The sequence below is a fragment of the Nicotiana sylvestris genome, chromosome 6 (assembly GCF_000393655.2).
Source record: "Nicotiana sylvestris chromosome 6, ASM39365v2, whole genome shotgun sequence".
In the NCBI taxonomy this organism is placed as follows: Eukaryota; Viridiplantae; Streptophyta; class Magnoliopsida; order Solanales; family Solanaceae; genus Nicotiana; species Nicotiana sylvestris.
Genome location: NC_091062.1, coordinates 208,717,710 through 208,740,864, shown reverse-complemented (window position 1 = coordinate 208,740,864; position 23,155 = coordinate 208,717,710). Strand labels below are relative to the sequence as shown.

The window sequence follows — 23,155 nt, the reverse complement described above, 5'->3', positions numbered from 1 at the left end:
AAGGTAGTCTATTTCTTTAGTTGTCAAATATTAAATATAGTGATTTCTCAATTGCTGCTAGAGATAATATGATTAATCTCTACCATAAGAAAAGGAAAGGAAAAAGAACATCAAACAAGATTGATATTCATTTTCAAGTAAACAATCACTCAACTAGATCCAGGACTGCACTCTAATCATTTTATATAGGTTTTCTTACACAAGCAACATGATGTGAATGACAAGAAGCTAGAAATAAATGTGAAGCCTGCCTAGTAAAAGTGCGGACTTAATTTCCTAAGTTAAGTAGGCCTAACTGAAGATGCATTACACATGGATGTGTGCTATATCACTTCATTAAGAACTCCTCATATCCTGTCGATCACCATTGCAGATAATTAGCAATCTAATGTGCTCTTCTTGACTCTCTATAGGTTATAGTTATAACTTTTCAAGAAGTAATGCCGAATGCTTGTCTTCTGGATTTCTGGTAGTCATCACATCAACTCTGAAGGTGTTGGTTTATGTTTAGTCAACAATGGCATGCCAATTGGAAGAGTTGGTGGAAAGAGTTGGTGTGAATGCTAGGAGGAAGCTTCCTCCTTTGATGTCACCCATGACATCAAGAGGAGGTAGTTTGATGTCACCAATGACATCAAGAGGAGGTCTTTACCTTTATAAATAGATGCACTCCTTCATTTGTAGAAACTATCCCAAAAACAATACAACACATTGTAGTGAGTAGAGAGTTAAGAGAGAAATTCTCTTAAGTGTAATTGGGAACTCTCCCCTTCCTTTGTTAACATTAAAAAGGCAACTGTTCTCTGGTGGACGTAGGATTATTTTGATCCGAACCACGTTAAATCTTGTATTCTTTCTTTTACGTTTCCGCTAACAATTGGTATCAGAGCAACAGGATTCTTTAACGATCCAAGAAGGAAGAACAAGCAAAGATGAGTTCCATGAAGTTTGAAATTGATAGATTCAGTGGACGCAACAACTTCAATATCTGGAAGATCCAGATAATGGCGTTACTGCGGAAGGAAGGTTCAATCCATGCTATTGACGGAAAGTATCCTAAGGATATATCAGCTCCCGACAAGGAGAAGATTGAAGGGGATGCATTGAGTGCAATCCAACTATCCCTTGCACCTAACGTGCTTTGTGAAGTGAGTACGGGTACCGAAGAGACGGCCAAACAGTTATGGGAAAAGCTAGAAGGGCTATACCAAGACCGATCAGTGACAACAAGGATGTTGTTACAACGGCGTCTTCACACATTTAAGATGGGGTCAGGTACTTCGTTACAAGATCATTTAGATGCGTTCAATAAACTTGTCATGGACTTACAGATTGCAGGAATTAAAAAGGAGGAGGAGACGCTTGCATGTGCTTTGCTATTTTCATTGACTTCAGGATATCGTGATATTGAGAATTCAATGATGTATAGCAAGGAGCCTATCAAGCTTGAGCAAGTGCGGCAGGCACTTAACTCTAGTGATGTGCGGAGGCACATTGAAGGAGATAGAGATGACCAGGCAAGTGGCCTCTTTGTAAGAGGCCGGACTAGCCAACAGGGAAAGACCAAATCAAAGCACAGATCAAAGTCTCGTGTGAACAAGAAGAATACAGAGTGTTGGGGTTGTGGCAAGAAGGGGCACTTTGAACGAGACTGCCCAATGTCAAAGTCCAAGGAAAAGGCGAGTGCATCCACAGTTGAACAGGTACATGATTTTGATAATGATTATGTACTAACAACATCGTGTAATAATAATAGTAGTTATGGAAACAAATGGGTGTTAGACTCTGCTTGCACTCTGCATATGACGTTCCGAAAAGACTGGTTTAGCAGCTATGAGAAAAGTGGAGGAACCGTAGTAATGGGCAATAATGCAACTTGTGCAATAGTTGGCATTGGCTCAGTTCGGGTTCGCTGCCATGATGGAGTCGTGAGGACTATTACACAAGTCCGTCATGTTCCTGATCTGAAGAAGAATTTGATCTCCCTGAGTACTCTGGATGAACAAGGCTACAGGTACATGAGCGAAGCAGGAACTATAAAGGTGACTAAAGGTTCTTTAGTCATGCTGAAAGGCAAGCTGGAGAACGGCCTTTACACATTGGCCGGAAGCACCATTGTTGGCTCTGCAAATGCATCTACAGTGCAGTTATCTAATGATGACAAGGCAAGACTATGGCACATGAGACTGGGTCATATGAGCGCACGTGGACTGGAGATGTTGAGCAATCGTAACCTTTGGAAGGTGAAAAGATCAGCACACTTGACTTCTGTGAGCACTGTCCTTCTAAACTTCCATCGAAGGGCGGAAAGAGGTATCTTCTCATTTTTATTGATGATTTCTCACGAAAGGTTTGGGTGTATTTTTTGAAGGCAAAAAGTGATGCTTTTGAAGCATTTAAAGAGTGGAAGATTTTGGTTGAAAATCAAATGGAGCGGAAAATCAAGTATCTTCGCACAGACAATGGCTTGGAGTTTTGCAATGAAGAGTTTAATGAATTCTGCAAGGTTCATGGGATCTCAAGACATAGGACTGTCAGGCATACCCCACAGCAGAATGGAGTTGCCGAGAGAATGAACAGAACTCTTCTTGAAAAGGCTCGTTGTATGCTCCTACAAGCCAAAATGTCCAAAGTATTTTGGGCTGAAGCAGTTCACACTGCTGCTCATATTGTCAATCGATCTCCAGCATCGGCAATTGACTTTAAGACTCCGAATGAGGTATGGTCAGGTGAACCCTCTAACTATTCATACTTACGAGTATTTGGGTGTCCAGCTTATTATCACGTTAATGAAGGAAAGCTTGAACCAAGGGCTAAGAAGGCCATATTCGTAGGGTATGTGGATGGAGTAAAAGGGTACAAACTTTGGTGTTTGTCTTTACTCAAATTTATAGTTAGTAGAGATGTCACCTTTGATGAATCCTCTATACTTGATCCCCGTAAAGTTTCCGTGGAGTTTTCAGGAAACAAGAACGACGAGCAGGTGGAGCTTCCGGTGGAGCTTGCCAAGGAAAAGGATCAAGAGACTCAGGTTAAAGATGAGTCAGAAGATGTAGACCTTGAAGAACTTGTTGTCAATGGACCATACACAATTGCAAAGGGGAGGGAGAAGAGGCAAACACGAGAACCGGAACGCCTTATAGATCAAGCAAACTTGATTGCATATGCGTTCGTAGCTGCACAAGAAGAGATTAAGGATCTAGAGCCCTCCTCGTATATTGAAGCAACTTCTTGCAAGGATGCTGTACAATGGCAGTTAGCCATGACTGAAGAGATGGAGTCTCTTCACAAGAATCAGACATGGGTCTTAGTGAAAAGACAAAAGAGGAAGAGGACAGTTGGATGCAAGTGGGTCTACCGAAAGAAAGAGGGAATTCCTGAAGTGGAAGATGCTAGGTTCAAGGCGAGATTGGTTGCAAAAGGTTTCAGCCAAAAGGAGGGAATTGACTACAATGAGATTTTCTCTCCGGTCGTGAAGCATAGCTCAATTCGCGTGCTACTAGCATTGGTTGCACAATTTGACTTGGAGCTTCAACAGCTTGATGTCAAAACTGCTTTCTTACACGGTGATCTAGAAGAGACAATCTATATGGATCAACCTGAAGGTTTCCTAGCTGAGGGAAAAGAAGATCACGTATGCCAACTAAAGAAGTCTTTGTATGGTTTGAAGCAATCCCCTAGACAGTGGTACAAGAGGTTTGATGCATTCATGACTACACATGAATTCTCAAGGAGTGCATTTGATAGCTGTGTGTATCACAAGAAGATGTCTGGTAACTCAATGATTTATTTACTGTTGTATGTTGATGATATGCTTATTGCTGCTAACAACATTACAGAGATAAATGCTTTGAAGAAACTGTTGAGTAAGGAATTTGACATGAAGGATTTAGGAGCTGCAAAGAAAATCCTTGGTATGGAGATTTCAAGAGAAGACGGTGTTGTACATCTTTCTCAGAAGAGGTATATTGAAAGGGTTCTCAAGAGATTCAATATGCATACGTGCAAGCCTGTAAGTACACCATTAGCTCCTCATTTTAAACTTTCAGAGTTACAAATGCCTCAGTCCGAGGATGAGGTGGAGCATATGTCAAAGATTCCTTATGCCAGTGCAGTTGGTAGCATTATGTATGCTATGGTATGCACACGTCCAGATATTGCTCAATCTGTAAGTGTGGTAAGTAGATACATGTCCAGCCCAGGAAAGAGGCATTGGGAAGCTGTCAAGTGGATATTGAGATATCTCAAAGGAGCTTCTGGTGTTGGTCTGACCTTTCGAAAAAGTGGTGGAGGTATTTCAATTCTCGGTTATGTAGATTCTGACTATGCAGGAGATCTTGACAGAAGAAGGTCCACAACTGGATACATCTTTACCCTCGTTGGCAGTGCCGTTAGTTGGAAGTTGACTCTGCAGTCGATTGCCGCTTTGTCTACGACAGAAGCAGAATACATGGCAGCAGCGGAGGCGGTGAAGGAAGCTATCTGGTTGAAAGGTTTAGTAGCGGAATTGAGTTTGGTTCAGCTGGAATCAACTCTTAGATGTGATAGTCAGAGTGCTATTCATCTAATGAAAAATCAGAGATTTCATGAGCGCACTAAACACATTGATGTCAGATTTCATTTTATTCGAGATGTTGTTGAAGAGGGAACTATCAAGGTCGTGAAGGTTATCACAGACGATAATGCTGCAGATATGTTGACCAAGATAGTCCCACTCGCTAAGTTTGCACACTGCAAGGACTTGGCGGGGGTGTGCATCAACTGATGCAACTCCGAAGAGAACAGTTGTTAGGTGGAGGTGGTATGTTCAACAATGGTTTGATTCTTCTTGTTTCTTACAACGGGGTTGCCCAGTAAGCTTAGAAGTTTTGGCCAGAGTTGTTCACACGCACGCTCGAAACGCAAACCAAGGTGGAGATTGAAGGTGTTGGTTTATGTTTAGTCAACAATGGCATGCCAATTGGAAGAGTTGGTGGAAAGAGTTGGTGTGGATGCTAGGAGGAAGCTTCCTCCTTTGATGTCACCCATGACATCAAGAGGAGGTAGTTTGATGTCACCAATGACATCAAGAGGAGGTCTTTACCTCTATAAATAGATGCACTCCTTCATTTGTAGAAACCATCCCAAAAATAATACAACACATTGTAGTGAGTAGAGAGTTAAGAGAGAAATTCTCTTAAGTGTAATTGGGAACTCTCCCCTTCCTTTGTTAATATTAAAAAGGCAATTGTTCTCTGGTGGACGTAGGATTATTTTGATCCGAACCACGTTAAATCTTGTGTTCTTTCTTTTACGTTTCCGCTAACAAACTCTTTTTTTGATGCGATGAATAGAAAGTAGTGCCTCTCCCATGTGCAGGAGAGATGGGAAGAAAATAGCAGTTTTAACAACATATTTTCTTTCTATGAGTTTGTGACTGAAACTTTAAGAAATTGTCGATCGCACAACTGATCTCTGTCTTTTTGTTTCATCCTTTGTTTTTTCCTTTAAAGGAAAAGTTAATGGTAGTCTTGCGAGCCTATTCCACTCAACATTGATGGAGCAACTTTTTTTTTTAGCCTTTTTGGCATCATTTGCTTGATTTAGTGGTATTGTATGTAATCTTAAAAATGATTACAGGTTGAGATATGGTGGGGAATTTTGCTGCCGAAGATAGTCTCTTATGCATACAAAAATGGCGGCCCTATAATGATGGTTCAGGTGAATTGAACTTCGCAAAGCTGGCTTCATTAAAATAGCATAGCTATTAATCCAGATAAATACAACTCCACATCTAGAATAATAGTTACAGCAAAATGCAGCAGCAAAGCTAGGCGCTGTAAGTTCTGAACAAATATGATGTGTCACCTGCAAATTCTATGATCTGCCCAGGAAATACTTCACTAAAACTTTAATGAAGGATCATCAGAGCGTGGATATGTTAATACTCAAACCTAAACGGATATGGAATATCTTTTATACTGTTGGAAGTGTGCTTCTTAGTTTCCTATAATGAAACATTTTGGTCTGCAGAGCTAAAGTATGAGTATGAGATGTCTTCTGGCAAATATCTGAAATCCTGTCGCTTGTCTTAGTAATGTGGTAGATTGATAACCCTTCGTAACATTGTACCTAAATTGTGAGTAACAGGATGAGTAACTGATAAGTTTAAGTTATATTTTATCCATCCCACTAAGGAGATATGAAGGGTATGTCTTTAATGTTCGCTGATACTTGACTCCAGTATTTGGTTACAGAGATATTAGATGCAATTAAAGTCGTGACATCTCTCATTGTTTTTTTTTTCTGAAACAAAAACAAATGGCAACATATCAAAAAATGGTACAAATTTAGGGTGACCTATTTTACATATGTGAACGTTATATTTAATCAAAGATAGTACTTCTTTTAGCTGTTATTGTGGTAAGTTTATATAAAATGCCTTCTTAAGGTTTATATGAAGTTCCATTTAATGCGCTAGAATAATCAGATAACTTAAATGCCCTTTGCTTAAACTGTGAGCTCCTACTTATTACTCAAATGCTCGTGAAAAGTAACTTAGTAAGAATAGGAGCCTGCATTTACCCCTATTTACTTGATATCTTTTTCTCTGTCCCAGACCCTTTCTAATAAATTGCACTACAGACTTTCTCCAAGATTTTAAGATTACAATTAAATTGTGTGACTGCCTCATCTAAAAGCTTATCTTTCAGATAGGGTACATTCTTATTTACTTAATTGTGTTCCCAACTCGTCCGCCCCTTTACATGGGGTTTGATTCTTTTCCTGCATGTGGAACTCAAGGCCTTACCTGATCCGATCTTTACAACTCAAACCTTAAGGTTATGATTGGAGTGGCCCAAGATCTTATAAACTCCTTTGGAAGACGTTAGGCAACTGTCATCCTGTGTGGCAAGATAACATAACTCAACATCCTCTCTCACGTGTAACCCTTTGCAATTCATACATGAACTTCAATGCAAACTTATGGGGTGCTAAAACGGGCTTGCCAAAGGTTGCCAAGATAACATAACTCAACATCCTCCCTCACGTGTAACCCTTTGCAATTCATACATGAGCTTCAATGCAAACTTATGGGTGCTAAAACGGGCTTGTCAAAGGTTGGCTTTGATATCATGTTGAATTCTGTAACTACAACTCAACATCCTTAATTATGTCTTCAACAGTAACATATATAGAACTTTACCTAATGTTATATTTGGCTTTGAGATGACATCTTTCAAAAAACTTACTGCTGTTCCATTAAAATTACAATTATCATCATAAATACCCAGTCCATAGACTTTTTCATCTACCTGGAAGTCAAATACGATTATGACAGAAGTTCTATTTTATACATGATGAAATACTTGGCATTCCATGATTTTCTTTTTACCGTGTTTCAGCTTTTGTATAAGCCAATAGATGTAGATTACACTGAATGGTGAAAATGGGACAGATAGAAAATGAATTTGGTTCATATGGAGATGACAAGGCCTACCTGCATCATTTAGCAAGGATAGCCCGCAGACACCTTGGAGATGATGTTATTCTGTAAGTTGCTCTTATGATCTTGTTTGATCCTCTCGCTTGACTTAAACCTTCTCAAAACTGTAATACGGTTGCTTGATTGCTAGCCTTTCGATATTTTCTTTCCGCGTGCGTGTGTCTGTGTGACTGTATTTTCCCTGAATTAAATATCAATTATCTTTTAAGGTTGGGTTTCAGTCTATTATGCTTTGCTCTGTTTTTCATTTTGGAGTTTACTGTTATGTATCATTGACTACCTGATGGTTAACAGATATACTACAGATGGAGGTTCAAGAGAAAATCTTAACAAAGGGACTATTCCTGGGGATACTGTCTTTTCAGGTAGCAGTTAATACCAACCCGTAAAACTTACCAACTCGAAACAAGTAAAAATGCTGTTGTCTCTGTCAATGTGGCTAGTGCAGATGATAATAATCAAATTGAATAATAAAATAGGACGTTATGTAGCCTCCTCAAAAAGTTGTTTTTTAAACATATAGTAGAGAATTTGGCTGCCTTATATTCTGTTATATTTGTCTTTGGAAGTTCTTGTCAGCTTGATTCTAATCATGGATTCTCTACTTTAGCTGTCGATTTTACAACTGGAGACGATCCATGGCCCAATTTTAAGTTGCAAAAAGAGTTCAATGCACCAGGGAAATCACCACCTCTTTCTACGTTAGTGTCTTTTTGTTTGCTCCTTTCTTATCAAGCCATCAGCTGCTATAGGTGATGTTGATAGGTTTTGGTATTTAGGGAGTTCTACACTGGCTGGCTCACGCACTGGGGAGAGCATATTGCAAATACTGATGCAACTGTTACAGCAACTTACTTAGAACGGATCTTGTCAAGAAATGGATCAGCTGTGCTCTACGTGAGTTCCAATTCTGCTGTTTATAGTAACATATCATTACTTGATACCAAGCTGATATATACTCTTTTCTCCTAGATGGCGCATGGTGGAACAAATTTTGGGTTTTATAATGGTGCAAATACTGGTGCAGACGAGTCTGATTACAAGCCTGATCTTACATCCTATGATTATGTGAGAAATTTCTGAAAATTTTCATTAAAGTTTCTTGCTCTATCATAGTAATGAAACTAAAGACCTTGTCCAGGATGCACCTATCAAAGAATCTGGCGACATTGACAATCCAAAATACCAAGGTGTACTAATCTGAATATATACCTGTTCTCTTGTTGTAATTTTATCATGGCAAAGCTTTTCCTTTGCCATCTGTTATCTTATTATGGAACCTTTTCTTTGAAGTTTTTGTTTATCTTTTGTTTGTCCCTTTCCATGGAACTTCCTACTGGTGGAAGGTCAAAAATTTTCAAGATTAGAGGATTGAGGGGGTGTAAGACCTTTTTCTTTTCAGTCTGGACACTTTTTCCTGTTTTTCTTTTCTTCTTTACTTTTTCCTTGGGAGGGGGGAGGGTGTATTGTCGTTAAATAGAAGGACGAAACACTTTTAGTTCCATCGACAAAGAAAAAGTCCTGGAAAGTGAATGATGACTACTTTTGCTCTCTCAAATGATCAAATTGTTTTATATCTCATCAAGTGTTTCCTCTTAGTAGTGTAACCAAAGCTCAGAGGACTTGACAGAAGTTTTTCTTTGCATTCCATTCCCTTGTTCAGTGCACTCCCGGTAAATTGTGTGACATATCTTACGTATGTGAGAAAGATTAAGAATCAGTCCATCATGTAATGCTACACTATGAACTTGCAAGAGAAATATGGCATATGTGCCTCACATTATTGGCTTTACTAGAGTACGTCACTTATGAGAGGACTCAAAAGGTCCAAACCAGAACTTCCTTAGAACATTGTTTGGAGCAAAGATGGAAAAAATAGTAGATGTCTCTTTAGAATATTTGGGCTCATTGACACCCACCTATGTGGCCTAGCCGTCAATGAAGTGGGATGAGAACCATCGGAGCTGCGGTTCAAATCCCAGCAAGGCAACAATTGTTAGGTGATTAATTTCCATCTGCTTAAGTCTTGACGGGCAGAGTTACCAGGCACCATGCTGGTGGGAGTTAATAGGTAACTGGTGGAATAGTCTAAATGCACATAAATTGGTCAGGACACCATTGTTATACAACAACATATCCAGTATATTCCCACCTGTGGGCAGGACATAAAATAAAAATAAAAAGATTTTTTGGGCTCGTTGCAGCTTCAACTTTTGTCCATAAATCTGAAGTAAGAACCAGTTTTCTGTCTTATTTAAGTGATCAAAACCATATCACTTTAATGAAATGCAAATGTTGTAAGCTTTAATCATTTTCTAACCTTATGCGAATATTTTTCATCTCCAACTAATTGGTTAAAGATACTTTTGTTAGCTACCTCATTATCTTTCATTAATCAACTTTCAGCTCTTCGGAGGGTGATTGCAAAATATACTGCAGCGCCTCTTGCCTCAGTTCCTCCCAATAATGAAAAGAAAGCATATGGCCTTATTAAGTTGCAGAAGACTAAATCTCTGTTCAACATAATTGATACTAAATACTTTGATGGTGTCACTGAATCTGAAGACCCACTTGCAATGGAGTCTTTGGGCCAGGTATAACATACTCTTATCATAGATGCATGTTTCATAGTTCTGAGTTATTAAAATGCCTGATTGATATGATCCACCTATTTTAATGTTTTTTCTTGTTCAGATGTTTGGCTTCATGTTTTATGTTTCTGATTACAAAGCAAAAGCTAATGGAAGTTTGTTGTTCATACCAAAGGTAAGTGGTTTTGTCATATAACTGGAAAGTTTCCGTTATGTCTGTCTGTTTCCTTATTTCATTTAATTAGTACTGGTAAAAGGTTTTCAGTTAAACAACCGTAGTTCTTTTCTACTTCCACTTTGGAGATTCACTTGTGAATAGAACTATCCCTTTGTGTCTCATTGGTGCAGGTATTTACTGAATTTCATCTCCTTACTAAGAAGCTGTATCTCTGTGCAATTGAATAATATCTTCAATATACTTTGGCCATCGTGTAATATGCCAACTAGCTCAGCCTAGCCGATTGCTGGGGCTTACCCTTGTGTGAACCTCTTTGGGTTTTGGTCTGAGCTTGTCAATTTTTTCTTTTGAAAGGAAATGAAATTTGATTTACTGCTATGTTTTTTTTTTGGCGCTTATGTCACTATTATTGTACAAAGGAGTGTCTTAATATAATTTTGCAGGTGCGTGACAGGGGGCAAGTATTCATTTCATGCCCTTCAAACAGCAATGAAGAAATTCCAAAATATGTAGGCACTATAGCTAGATGGTCAAATACTCCAATCAGGCTTCCTCATACTCAATGTTCTTCTGGTAGCAAAATTTATATACTGGTACGTAGTACTTGCTTTTCGTCATGTCTAGCAATGCTTTTGAGTTATGCTGTGATCCTTTCGGGAGATACACCTTACTATGAATTCCGAAGATGGAAGTTTTCGTTGATTTTGATAAAATTTTAAGCAACTTCTTTCTGAAAATTAAGGGCATGGATCACAATTACTGCTTCTACTTCTCTTTTTGAGAGGGTTGCAACGAAAATAGGGTGTTCCTGTTTAGAAATGGTATACATAAAAAAGAAGTTACAAAGAGCACTTCATATATATAGTTTTTGTTCAATCACTAAATGCATATTCTTATGTGCTCCTAATATAAAACAGAACAACAACACGGTCCACAGGACTCGTAAGAATGCCTTTTATGTACATATTCGGTATTTCCTTTTTATTGCCAACTTGTGCTCTTCTGCTTTGATATTCCCATATTATGAAGATATATGAGGAATAAAATAGGGTGAAATACTTTATTACTTCCCGACATTCCTCATCCTAGAACCTTTCTCGTTAAACGTTTTCTTGAATCAATTTACCCCTAAACTCTTAAAAACCAGCTTTTGCACAGCTCTCCTTAAGTTTTCAGCCAAGTGGTTGACAGAAGAAAGTCCTTTTCATTTCTATCTCTTCTCCTTCTTGTTGTCCTCAGTGTGTTCCCTAATGTATTCTACTAACAGAACAACAAAAAGGAAAAGGATCTATTTTCAAAAAATTCCGTTGTCTTTGTTGGAACTTGTAAGATAAATTAATATGAGGGATCCTACTTCCAGGAGTTTTTTTTAGTAGTATTTTCTTTCATTCCCAAATTTCCCTATTTATTGCTTTCCTGCTTTCTACACATTTGTTCCTTATGTTTAGTGATTGTGAAGCAAAAAGAAAGGAAGAAAAAGGGGAATGGATGAACAAACAAAATCCACTAATTGTTTGTGGAAGGAGATTCCAGCCAGGGCGGGGAGTCGGGGCGGGGTTTGAGAAGGATTTATGGAAAAAGAAGAAAATAAAGGAAAACAGAAAGAAAGGAATCTAAAAGAGGGGTTTGGGGGGGGGGGAGGAGCACAGTATTGGGGAAAGGAGGAAGCGGGGAAGGGGAGATGAAGCAATGAAAAGAACAAGAAGAAACAAGAGAGAGTAGAGGCTGGGTGTAGGAGTTGGGGAATGAGAAAAGAGGAAATGTTTGGTCCATACCTTTACTGTTCAACTATACAGTAAGAAAACTCAAACGAAAAGGAGCAACTGCATAGTTTCTGTGACGGCATTTCTCCGAAAAGGAAAAAAGAAAATGCACTAACCGTATCATTCTCGATAGGAATTGCCCTATCCAGTAGTTTGTTCACTTTTCAGTTTGCTACTCATGAATGATGAAAGTAAATCTCATCTTTCTAACTTATGAATATTTTTGTTTTACAGGTAGAAAATATGGGGCGTATAAACTATGGGCAATATATCTTTGACAAGAAGGTAAGTTAAGAGTTGATCTGCATTAACTTCTGTTGTCGTCTGAGGTATTGAGGGCACATTTTACACATGAATTCTGGGAAGCAGTTCTAAACTTGTACGTCTGCATAAATGAAAGTCTTTAGACAGAATAGTCATCATAAAAGTCTTGTGAGATGTTACCTCAGGTAGAGAAAAGATGGATAAAAGTCTGGTAGATACTTCTTCAAAGGTAAGATTAGTTAGACTAGCAAGAATTTGATCTCGAACTAATAGAATCTTGGAAAAATTGACCTTGGATTTAACTTGACTCAAAAATCTAACTCATGAGGTGAGAATTGTCCAAGACCATATAATGAGATTATAACCCATACCTCAACAAATGTTGGACTCTTAACACCCCCTGTACGTCCAAGTTGGACATCTAGAGTGTGGATGACATAACATAGGAGCTCAACATTGAGTAACCCATTGTTAGGAATGGTCCTGGCTTTGGAACCATGTTAAGAAAATGGACCTGGGTATAAGTATAACTCAACCCCTAAGGGGTAGATCGTGAGGCGAGAATTGTCCAAGATCATATAAGGATATTACAGTTCATACTCTCAACTAATGTGAGACTATATAAAACCATATACTTTACAAGAATAATGTAGTGTTTTTGCCATTCCTCTATAGGTTCACTTGATCTACCTCAGCACATTTTCCTGTCATTCATTAGTTTTAGCAAGTTAAAATTGTTTTTTCCCTTCTCCTTTTTTGGTTTCCCCTCCTCTTTTCTGCCTTCTTCCTCAATCACAATGGTGTAAACTGTGTACTTGCTTTGCAGGGTATACTGTCTCCTGTTTATTTAGATGGCGAGCCGCTGCATAAGTGGAAAATGTTGCCTATTCCTTTTCACAATCTGAATGAGGATCAACAGATTAATTCTGTTATTTCAGATGCATACACCAACCTTGGAAATTCTGTGCGGAAGAATCTGAAAAATAGAATAAGTAAGTTTGGATTCAGTAATAAAACTTTGTGTGCAAGTGGTCATACAGTTGGTTGATTCATCAGAGTGCAAGAGTACAGGGGATAGTGACACTATTCATTCTTTCGCAGATTATCATCCAGAGCCAGCTTTCTATGCTGGTCATCTTACAGTTGATGAAGTGAAAGACACTTTTTTGTCATTTCGTGGCTGGAGTAAAGGGGTTGCATTTATCAATGGATATAATATAGGAAGATTTTGGCCGGTAAAATTTGCCTTTTTATTTCTGTAGGTATTTCTTTTTAGTGGTCAGATAATAAAATCCTGAAATTCTTTCATTTCTCAAAACGGAATTTTCTATTTGGCTCTTTGCAGTCCTTTGGGCCACAGTGTAACCTTTATGTTCCCGCTCCGTTCCTGCACAAAGGGAAAAACCTTTTGGTATGTCATCGAGAAGTTATGGTATTTATCGTGCGTTTCTTCTTTCTATCTCATATTAAAGGAAGAACTTGGTGGTAGATAGTAGTTTATTATTGGATTTTTTCTGCGGGAAGCAAATTGAATTTCCAGATTGAACCTGGGTGGTTTTCTGACATTACTATATTAGACTAATTACACTAATTTCTTCAGGGTCCTCTATCTTTTAGATGTTGTTAGATGAATAAACCTCGAATAGTTCTCATGCAATTACATTTCTTGTCTTACATCTAGGTCATTCTTGAGTTAGAGGTTCCAAATGCTGAGTTGTTTGTGACCTCAGTTGACCAACCGGATTTCACATGTGGTTCCGCAAATTCAAAAGTGCATCAAATCTGACATCATCATGTCTTTGCCAAACCTGGGATGTTTGATTATCTTCATCTTATTAGCTAATACTGTGTCCATGCACCGGTTCCAAAACAGCACGAGGATGTGTACTGGAAAGTGGAAACAATGGAAAGTTGGAGCACCTGAGTTTGGACCAAGCATATTTTGGTTATTGAGTGTTGTATCATGTATGTGAATAGTTTGTAACTCTTAACTTCCACGCAGTAATTATTTTACCGTGGAGAAACACAACCTTCTTTGCCAAAATGTGGGTAGAGATTGAATGTGTTGAGATGTTGAATCTTCGTGAGTAAAGAATAATGTGTCTGGTTACAATATTGATCAGACCCTGTTTGAGTTCTTCACCCCTTAGAAATTACTTGTTCTAAGGAAACAACCTCTTGCAGAAATGCAGCGTAAGGCTGCGTGCTATAGACCCTTATGGTTCGGCCCTTCCCCGTACCTTGTGCATAGCGGGAGCTTAATGCACTGGGCTGCCCTCTTTTTTAAGAAAAGAAAATTGTTAGCACCTTGGCTTTTGGTCAAAAATGTTTGATGAATAACTCAGGCAGCGCGTAGAGTTTCATCCTTAACTTACATATTCTGGGTGCACCATCATAATTTATAGAACCAGATAGCAGCAGTAAAGCCACAAATAATCTTTATTCCTACGCCAGAGTACATTCCCAGTATACTATAGAACAAAGTGATGACAAAAACTTCGCTACAAAACTTCATACATTTATTTGTACAGAACAATCCAAGACTCATATGTGAGCTACTTGATCAATTATGTATACTATCCAACTAGCAACACCACTATTCTATAACTTATAATGTATTGAATCATTTTGATGAGTGCTGAGAAGCAGTTTTTGCTTCTTGTTTGGATCCTGAAATGGCAGCAGTTGCTGCAGCAGTCATAGCAGCAGCAGCTGCACCTATTTTTATGCCTCCTGCAGCTTTAACAGCACCGCCGATTTTAGCAAATGCAGCAATTCCTCCAACAAGGATGGCCCTCACGGCAACTGCTGGTTTTACCTCCATATTTATTTGTCTTCCTATATGAAACAGGGCAGACTATTAAAGCTCAAGGTCGATAAACAAAACATTGATCTTGTTAAAGTAACAAAGAAAGTTAAAAGACATTCCCAGAAATATTTGCACGTAATAATATTGTGCTTAGTTTTTGTAAGATTAGTATTTTTTTTTCTTTCCCTCTACTACATGAAGTATCCAATTTCATATATGAAATGACACTTGCCAGATGCCATGGGATGGAATAACAATTCAACATGAACGTGAATACTTGCAAAAGCTACTCAAGAATATCATTTTCTTGAGAATATAAGTATATTTTGCTTGACCATAGATCATAAAGATAGGTAATATTGATTTTTATGTAAATAGAGCAGTTGAGAAATGATACAAACCTAAGTCTCCAATATTGAAGAATCTTCGAACTCTCAAAGATTACACCTCCTTTTTTCTTCGGCCAAAATCTTAGTTATGTGTAATGACCAATTAATTGTGTATACTTTGGTCTTTTGGGGAGTTTGGGAATTGGGGAGACCATAAATTGAATGCAAAACCACTAGTGTAAAACGTCTTACGAACGCCTCGCTCAGCGCCTCTCTTTCCCTTGTGGCTGTGGACACACTAAATTTTAACCTTTCTTATACGCAGTGTAGCATTTCTCTTTAATGTAATCAGTATGAAAAAATATTATATTAAAAAAATATATATATATTTCTCTCTAGTTGTCTATTCATGACTCATGAGTACATATAAATGTCACACCTGGTCGTAAACTTCCCCAAGTGTCTAATTGAAATTGGTGTAAACCCTCATTTGTTTGTACTTTAATGATGGTTGGAGTACGGATAATTCAGATGTCATACCATTAAGTGTTTTTGATATTTTTTAAAAAATATTTAACCACGTAACACATACATATTCTTTATTCTATTAACAAATGGTCTCACTAATGTCAATCAATTACCTATCACAAACAAAAAAATGAATACCTTAGTATAATTGATTGGGTTTACAGTCAAATATATCTTTATAGATATATGACACAAAATGCTAATTGTGGATAGACAATTACCATTTACAATTGTCTATCCACAGTTAGCATTTTTTGTCCTATATCAATCCGATGTAATCCTAGAGTCTCCAGCAATATAAAAGATGAATACCTTTACAAAAAGAAAGTCAACATGGCAGAACACCAACTCATACAATACGTAGCGTCGCTATACATTGTATGTATTTCTTGTTTATATTAAGTTCAATATTTTGTTAGTTTTAACTATTTCGACTATCTCTCATGAATATAACTAGTTTAAGCATCAAAACAAAAGTTTTACAAATGATAAGGTAGGAACGTTTATTGTTTCTTGAGCGTTTAGTATTCAATGAATATTCTTTTTAACTAATCAAGATAGCTCCAGTTTAGATAACAACTATCAAAAGGAAATAATTGAAATGAAGTATAACCAACTCTTTTAATTAAAAAAGACTAACTTCATATGCATATAAAGACTGGAATTTGGTGGTGGGGGGGGGGAGGCAATTTTTACATCAATGTAATATGAATTTTTTCCTTTCAAAGTTGAAGAAGAAATGAGCATAGTCATCTAACCTTCAATAAAGCCACACATAACTTCACGGTGTTAAGAGAAAATTCTACTTGTGAATATTGTTTATTAGAATTAGGGTATTATATGCATATTTAATAAAAATAGGGACAAAAAATTACATGACCTCAGGTACCATAATAAATTGCTCTTGGAAGTCGGAAGAAATATCTATTATATAGATATTCACATTTCCACTTATACACTATATATAATAGAGTCACCTGATATAATTTCACTTAGTTTTTTTCTTCATTTTGTTAATTAAGAAAAAACCACAACCACTTTAACCTTTCATTATTTATCAAAGCATTTTAACCATTATTAAAGGATACTAAATTACAATATCGTGTTTGTTTATGTCAGTATAAAGAAGCATTGTGAGCCTCTCATTTGGTGTAAGTTGGTTACATTAGCAAGGAGAAAAGAAGGGAGGAACTCAAATGAAAGCTCTCTATCTAATCCTCTTTCTCCATCCCCGCCGGAGACGCAGCACAAATCTCCCTGCAAAACAAATCAATAACTTATAATAATTACAAAATGCAGAATCAAATTACCACCATTAGCACCTCCATTCCTAATCACCACCACACTACTCATACAACATTCGCCACTGCTAATAATCTCAATCATAACTATAGTACTAAGCGCGTAAACAATAACAACAACAACAACAACAACAACAATAACAAGAACGTTCTTCTTCGTGTCAACGGTACAGGCCAAGCTTGTGCTGCATGCAAATATCAACGTCGGAAGTGTGCCCCTGACTGCGTTCTTGCCCCTTACTTTCCTCATGATCGCCAACGCCAATTCCTCAACGCGCATAAATTGTTTGGGGTCAGCAACATTACCAAGATTATTCGACACTTAGATCAACCTCTAAAAGACGAAGCCATGCGCACCATCATCTTCCAATCTGACGTTCGTGCCAATGACCCTGTTGGTGGTTGTTATCGTATCATCCGAGACCTGCAACGCCACATTGATTATTGCAAGGCGGAGTTAGATATCGTTCTTCATCAACTCGCTTACTGCAGAGCACAGGCTGTTGCTGCTGCTGCTGCTGCCTCAGAACAACAGATATTAGCAGATCATCATGCAACGGAGGAATCATTCAATGAAAATAATTGTGATGGCGTTGTGAATCAGGCAGATCCTTTGGTGAATAATAATGCATCTTCATATGATCAACAGACTATAGACTACCATCCTCATAGTTATTACAATCATACTAGTTGTCAGCAAGGTGAAGATGATCAGCAATATGATGAAATTCAAGATGGCCAATTAGATTTAGCAGATATTAACTTCCCTTGGAGCTTGCATGAACAAGAATCCACGTCTACATCGACACCTAATTCTTTGATGAAGCAACTTTCTGTTCATGAACAATGTGACAATATCAAGCCGATTCTGGAGGGAATTACAGGTTTTGGAGAAGAAGGCCTAAGTTTCGAACATGACCAAGCCTTTGATCAACACAGGTTAGTAATTACATGCACCTTGTTTTTTCATTTTTTCCCCTTCAGAAGTATGTATGTTGATGTTTCTAAGAACATCTGTGGTTTGATTATTTTATCTTGAGTTTAAGCATTTAAAGGAGCTCAAAGATCAAATGATGAATTTGGATAACATAAAAATCGTTGATTTTATTTGTCGGTTATTATAGCTTGATCAGTTTTAGGGAAAAAGAGTAGATTATTATGGTTTTTACTGAATGGATCTTCATGCATTTCTACAGTAGTTTTTGCACATTGTAATATAGTCCACAATATCTAAATGTTATTTACAATTATAGGATCTAGAACGTAAATGCTGATCTCAATTTTTTGTTTGTTAACCATTTTAAACTCAAAACAACTCAACATTTGATCCCTGATTAACCCTAGTGCAGCCATTTAGAAGAAAAGACAATAAAACAAGAGGAGAACAGGGTTATGTCATATTAAGAGTTGCTCTCCTTTATCTTTAATTCTTTCTATATTTGGAACATAATTTTGACACTTGTTCATTGCTCAATAATGAAGCTATTCAACAAGGGAACATAGTCCCATCGAAGGAAGAGGGTGAATCCTTTCCACATGCTCGAAGAACAAGATCTAAAGGTGCTGCTACTCTGTTTACCTTCACAAACTACACTTCGCTGAATTTTTGTAGTAGAGAGATCCGCAAGAGGAAATTTCTTTTGAGTCGACTGACTTCACAATTTTGCCCGAACTCCCAATGTGCAGTGTATATTTTGTTCTTCCTTTCTTTTAAGTGCCAAACAATCAATCGGTATGCAAAACTAGCTACCAATTGGTTTGCAGGGGTCTTCACTCATCGTAAAGTTCATGCAGCTGGAATCCATATGGTTTTACTGAAAAGCAAAGGCTCATAAGTTTAGACATTTAACAATAAATTGGCATTACAAGAGATTAGATTTGCTTATTTACTTCTGATTTCATGAGTCAAATGATAGTGGTGGTGTACATTCACTATTCTGATTCCTTGATACAAAAACTGGAAAAGAAAGGTTGCATGAGTTTAGGCATGTGATGATAAATTCGCAAACCAAGAATTACTTGCAGATAGAATTGAGGTTTCATGAGTCAAATGCTAGTGGTACTGTATATTCACTATTCTGAAGCAACTGCCTTTGATACAAATTTCACATTCTTCCATGTCTGTGAAAAACCGAGGTACAAAGAAGGCCAAGCTTCATCATTTTTCACCATTTCCAGCTCATGAAAAACACCATTCCTTTATATGCAGCTTAAAATAAATGAGACTTCAGTTTCGACACATCCAATTACCAGTTTGTATAAGAAACTAAGAAATCGGTATACTTACAGCAACCATAAATGGCTCTCTGCCAAAGTTTTGCCATTGCTCCTTATAATTTTCCAGTTTCTGCAAGCTCATCAGCTCCTTGCGACATGGCAATTCAAGCCTGAGAAATCAAACAGTAAATAATAAATGTATCTGTTCAATCTAATTAGTCCTTTTTGTAAGGTGGAAAGTTCTTGGAGGGAAGGATGCCGGGGGTCTATTTTGGAAACAGCCTCTCTACCTCAGGGTAGGGATAAGGTCTGCGAAGACACTACCCTCCCCAGACCCCACTAAGTGGGATTATACTGGGTTGTTGTTGTTGTTGTTGTACTAAAGTACAACCGAACCACATCCATCATGTAGGCTCATCAGATTTGGACCCAAATTATCATGAGCTCATACAGCAGATTAGTGAACATTTATTACTTTAAGACATGTATTGAGACTTCACAATAGCATAAACGAAATTGTAGTAAGAAAAATATATCAAGATGCGACACCTTTTTCCTGGGAAGTGAAATCGTACATACATGAGCAATGAAGCGGCTGCACAGCAAACTCGTATATGGTTGGCCCATGAAATATATAGATACAAAGACGGGAAAGGAGGTCAGCTGTTTAAATAAGTTCTGCAAATGGCTTTGAACGGGTTTTCCAGCATTAAGCATAGACACAGAATTCTTCATGATGCCAAATACAGATAGTCTTCTTGTTCTTCTGCACATTGTAAAGCAGTGCTCTTTTGGGGCATGATTTCTTCCTTAGCCATATGAAGGCTTAGAATATTAAGCATTATATGAACATCTTCCATCCCCGAGTCCATAGGTTTCCCTGCTAAGAACATATAAACCTTCTTTTTCACCTCAATCCAGCTTTGTCCTGGAGCTTTTTTCAAACCCTGTGTCTTTGCTGATATCCTCACATTTGCTGAATCCTTCCACCTTCCATTTCCAGCATATAGATTACAGAGCAACATGTAGCTCCCCGTCATCTCAGACTCGAGGTTGAAAATCTGAGCAGCGGTTTCTTCTGCGACTTCCGTGTTTTTATGCATTTTACAAGAGTTAAGCAGTGCTCCCCAGACACAGGGATTGGGCCTCATTGGCATGTTTTGCACCATTTCACTAGCCCTCTGCAATAGCCCAGCACGGCCAAAAAGATCTACCATACAAGCATAATGCTCCATTTGTGGTTCAATTCCAAACACACGCTTCATCTGATCGAAAACTTTATTCCCCTCGTCAACAAGGCCTGCATGACCACATGCAGAAAGAACTGCAACAAAAGTAACTTCATCTGGCTTCGTTCCAGCATTAATCATCTGTTCAAATGTTTCTAGGGCATTAACACCAAGTCCATGCATTCCAAATCCAGAAATCATTGTGTTCCATGAAATTAAATCTTTTTTTCCTATGCCCTCAAATATTATGTTCCCTTTCTGCAGACTACCACACTTCATGTACATATTAACCAACCCATTCCCCATCAAAGTATTTTTGTCCACTAGAAACCGTACTGAATAACCATGGACTTCCATACCAAGACGGAAGTTTGAAAGCTCTGCACAAACTGATAAAACACTTGAAATTGTAACATCATTGGCCACAACTCTAGCAACTTGCATACGTCGAAAGATTTCTAAAGACTCCTCGTGCCTCTCAGCCATAGCAAAAGCCCCTATAACAGCACTCCAACTTATGACGTTAGGTTTCATCATTGGATCATCTAACTCTTGTAACTGCAAAAATAAAGAATAGGCCTCGTTACATAGCCCTGATTCTGCGTAACAAGATACTAAAGAATTCCAGGTCACTATAGTCTTTAATTGCAATCCAGAGAACAGACATTCAGCCTGTTTCACAGCACCACGTTTCCCATACGTGCACAATAATGAGTTTATCACAATAGAATTATTCTCAAAGCCCCCCTTAATAACATATCCGTGCACTGTCTCACACTTACGAATCGCATCGTCACCAACACAAACTGATATTACAACAGCAAGTGCCTCAGCAGTGGCTTCAACTTCTTTCTTTCTCATCAAAACATAAAGTTTCCACGTATCCTCGTGACGTCTACACCTAGCAAAACTAGATAATAAGGACGTCCAAGTCACAGAATTTGGTACAAACCCCTCAAGTTCCATCTGTAAAAACGTCTCGTATGCAGCATCACAGTCAAAGTTCTGCGCAAAACCCGAAACAATAATGTTCCATGATATTTGAGTTCTCACGGTCATTCTATCAAGCACTTTATGTGCAATTTCCATTCGCCCAATTTTCCCATACATGTTCATCAATTCATTTCCAACATGAAGATGATCTCGAAAACCCATTTGTACAACATGACAATGCACTATGCTACACAGATTATAGTCACCCAACATACCACATGCCTTTATAATTAAAGGAAAACCAAACCCATCAGCCAAACTTCCAAATTCACGCATTTTAATATAAAGCTTTACAGCCTCTTCACATTTTCCATGAGAAACGTTAGCCCTCAAGATCGAATTCCACAAAAATAAATTCGAAAAGCACTCATTTGGGCAGGTTTCAAATACTTTTTGGGCTTCATTGAGAAGCTCAAATTTAGCGTAAACGGATATAAGTCTGGCAGCTACAAAAGAAGAGTTTGACGAACCAATACTTATGAACTTTGCATGAATTTGCTTCAGTTGTTTAAGATTATAAAGGCTACATTGTTGAAGTAGATGGTCCAACAAGTCAAGCTGATGATTTTGGGTGTTGTGAGATTGATTGGCTGAAGAAAGAGAATGAAAATGGTTGAAAATTGTAGGGGAAACTGAAAATGGAGGGAGGGAAGTGAGACGCCTTGGCCAACGGCAGTGGAGCATATCCTCCTCGTCGAAAAATTGTTTCTTTATAGAGAATACACACTATTATATATGTACAGCAGCTTGTGCAATGGCTAAATTGGACGAAAAATTATTCAATGTGATCGACCGTGTATTCTTTTGTTGTGACTTCAATTTTGGATTCGGAGGCATAACTTGCTCGGGTGTTCATAAAAATCCGAAAAATCGAACCAAACCGAAAATCAAACCAAACCGACCAAAAAAATCAATACTTTTGGTTTGGTTTTGGTTTTGAATTTTAAAAACCGATCAAATTTGGTTTGGCTTTGGTTTTAATCAAAAAATAAGCGGAAAAAAACCGAACCAAACCGACTATAGGAGTAGCTATTTCAAATTTATTATTACACCTATATATATATGTATATTTTTATACAAAGTTTTAAAATTTTTATGGTGAATGTTAATCGTTTGCACTTTTAGTACACTTCTTTACCTTTATATTCTAGTTTGATTGGTAATTTTCTTTTGTTAAGTGTAAGAATCCATTTCATGTTTAAAAAAATATATTTTTAATTGAGTCCTTAAATTATTCATCACTATTTGATTCCATTATCATCAATGTATTTCAGTGAATAATAGATTTCTCAAAGGGCAATTGATTTGATAGTGTTACGTTGAAAATGTGGTCGCCGAAATATGTGTTTGGTAGTGTATGTCTTATATTTAAGAAAAAACCGACAAATAACTGAAAAAACCGAAAACCCGACATAAACCGAATCGAGAAAAAACCGACTTAATTGGTTTGGTTTGGTTCTAATATTT

At 37.7% G+C, this 23,155-nt stretch overlaps 3 protein-coding genes across 7 annotated transcripts in view; 2 read left to right on the top strand and 1 right to left on the bottom strand.

Moving 5' to 3' along the window:
• Window positions 1-14,397, top strand: part of LOC104237330 (beta-galactosidase 17) — a 29,091-nt gene extending 14,694 nt beyond the window's left edge. For 2 of the 4 annotated variants that reach the window (XM_070147845.1, XM_070147846.1), the window contains exons 3-18: window positions 888-1,703; window positions 5,620-5,700; window positions 7,439-7,533; window positions 7,781-7,851; window positions 8,097-8,187; window positions 8,266-8,383; window positions 8,459-8,554; window positions 8,628-8,676; window positions 9,893-10,080; window positions 10,181-10,252; window positions 10,699-10,848; window positions 12,253-12,303; window positions 13,109-13,274; window positions 13,384-13,517; window positions 13,628-13,693; window positions 13,964-14,397. In XM_070147845.1, coding sequence (XP_070003946.1) covers window positions 933-1,703; window positions 5,620-5,700; window positions 7,439-7,533; window positions 7,781-7,851; window positions 8,097-8,187; window positions 8,266-8,383; window positions 8,459-8,554; window positions 8,628-8,676; window positions 9,893-10,080; window positions 10,181-10,252; window positions 10,699-10,848; window positions 12,253-12,303; window positions 13,109-13,274; window positions 13,384-13,517; window positions 13,628-13,693; window positions 13,964-14,068 — 2,304 coding nt within the window. In that variant the 5' untranslated portion in view covers window positions 888-932 and the 3' untranslated portion in view covers window positions 14,069-14,397. The remainder of the gene's footprint in view (window positions 1-887; window positions 1,704-5,619; window positions 5,701-7,438; window positions 7,534-7,780; window positions 7,852-8,096; window positions 8,188-8,265; window positions 8,384-8,458; window positions 8,555-8,627; window positions 8,677-9,892; window positions 10,081-10,180; window positions 10,253-10,698; window positions 10,849-12,252; window positions 12,304-13,108; window positions 13,275-13,383; window positions 13,518-13,627; window positions 13,694-13,963) is intronic. The other 2 variants (XM_070147844.1, XM_070147847.1) reach the window with 2 other exon arrangements.
• Window positions 14,398-17,058: 2,661 nt separating this feature from the next.
• LOC104237333 (LOB domain-containing protein 22-like) lies at window positions 17,059-18,817 on the top strand. Its single transcript, XM_009791465.2, has 2 exons — window positions 17,059-18,188; window positions 18,732-18,817. The coding sequence occupies exons 1-2, from the start codon at window positions 17,242-17,244 to the stop codon at window positions 18,772-18,774; spliced, it is 990 nt and encodes a 329-aa protein (XP_009789767.1). The 5' UTR covers window positions 17,059-17,241; the 3' UTR covers window positions 18,775-18,817.
• Window positions 18,507-22,561, bottom strand: LOC104237331 (putative pentatricopeptide repeat-containing protein At1g17630). 2 transcript variants are annotated; one of them, XM_009791463.2, is made up of 3 exons: window positions 20,016-22,561; window positions 19,537-19,636; window positions 18,507-19,063 (listed from the first exon to the last, which is right to left on the bottom strand). In XM_009791463.2, exon 1 carries the CDS (start codon window positions 22,370-22,372, stop codon window positions 20,198-20,200), a length of 2,175 nt encoding a protein of 724 aa, XP_009789765.1. In that variant the 5' UTR covers window positions 22,373-22,561; the 3' UTR covers window positions 18,507-19,063; window positions 19,537-19,636; window positions 20,016-20,197. The 2 variants fall into 2 exon arrangements, with proteins under 2 accessions (XP_009789765.1, XP_009789766.1); XM_009791464.2 differs by having other exon boundaries at window positions 20,046-22,561.
• Window positions 22,562-23,155: the final 594 nt, after the last annotated feature.

What these genes read in the sequence shown, in the direction of transcription:
- LOC104237333 (XM_009791465.2), top strand. Translation starts at nt 17,242, where the DNA reads ATGCAGAATCAAATTACCACCATTAGCACCTCCATTCCTAATCACCAC. An exon ending in CAAGCCTTTGATCAACACAG is followed by an intron (nt 18,189 to 18,731) that starts GTTAGTAATTAC and finishes TCAATAATGAAG; the next exon opens with CTATTCAACAAGGGAACATA.
- LOC104237331 (XM_009791463.2), bottom strand. Translation starts at nt 22,372, where the DNA reads ATGCTCCACTGCCGTTGGCCAAGGCGTCTCACTTCCCTCCCTCCATTT.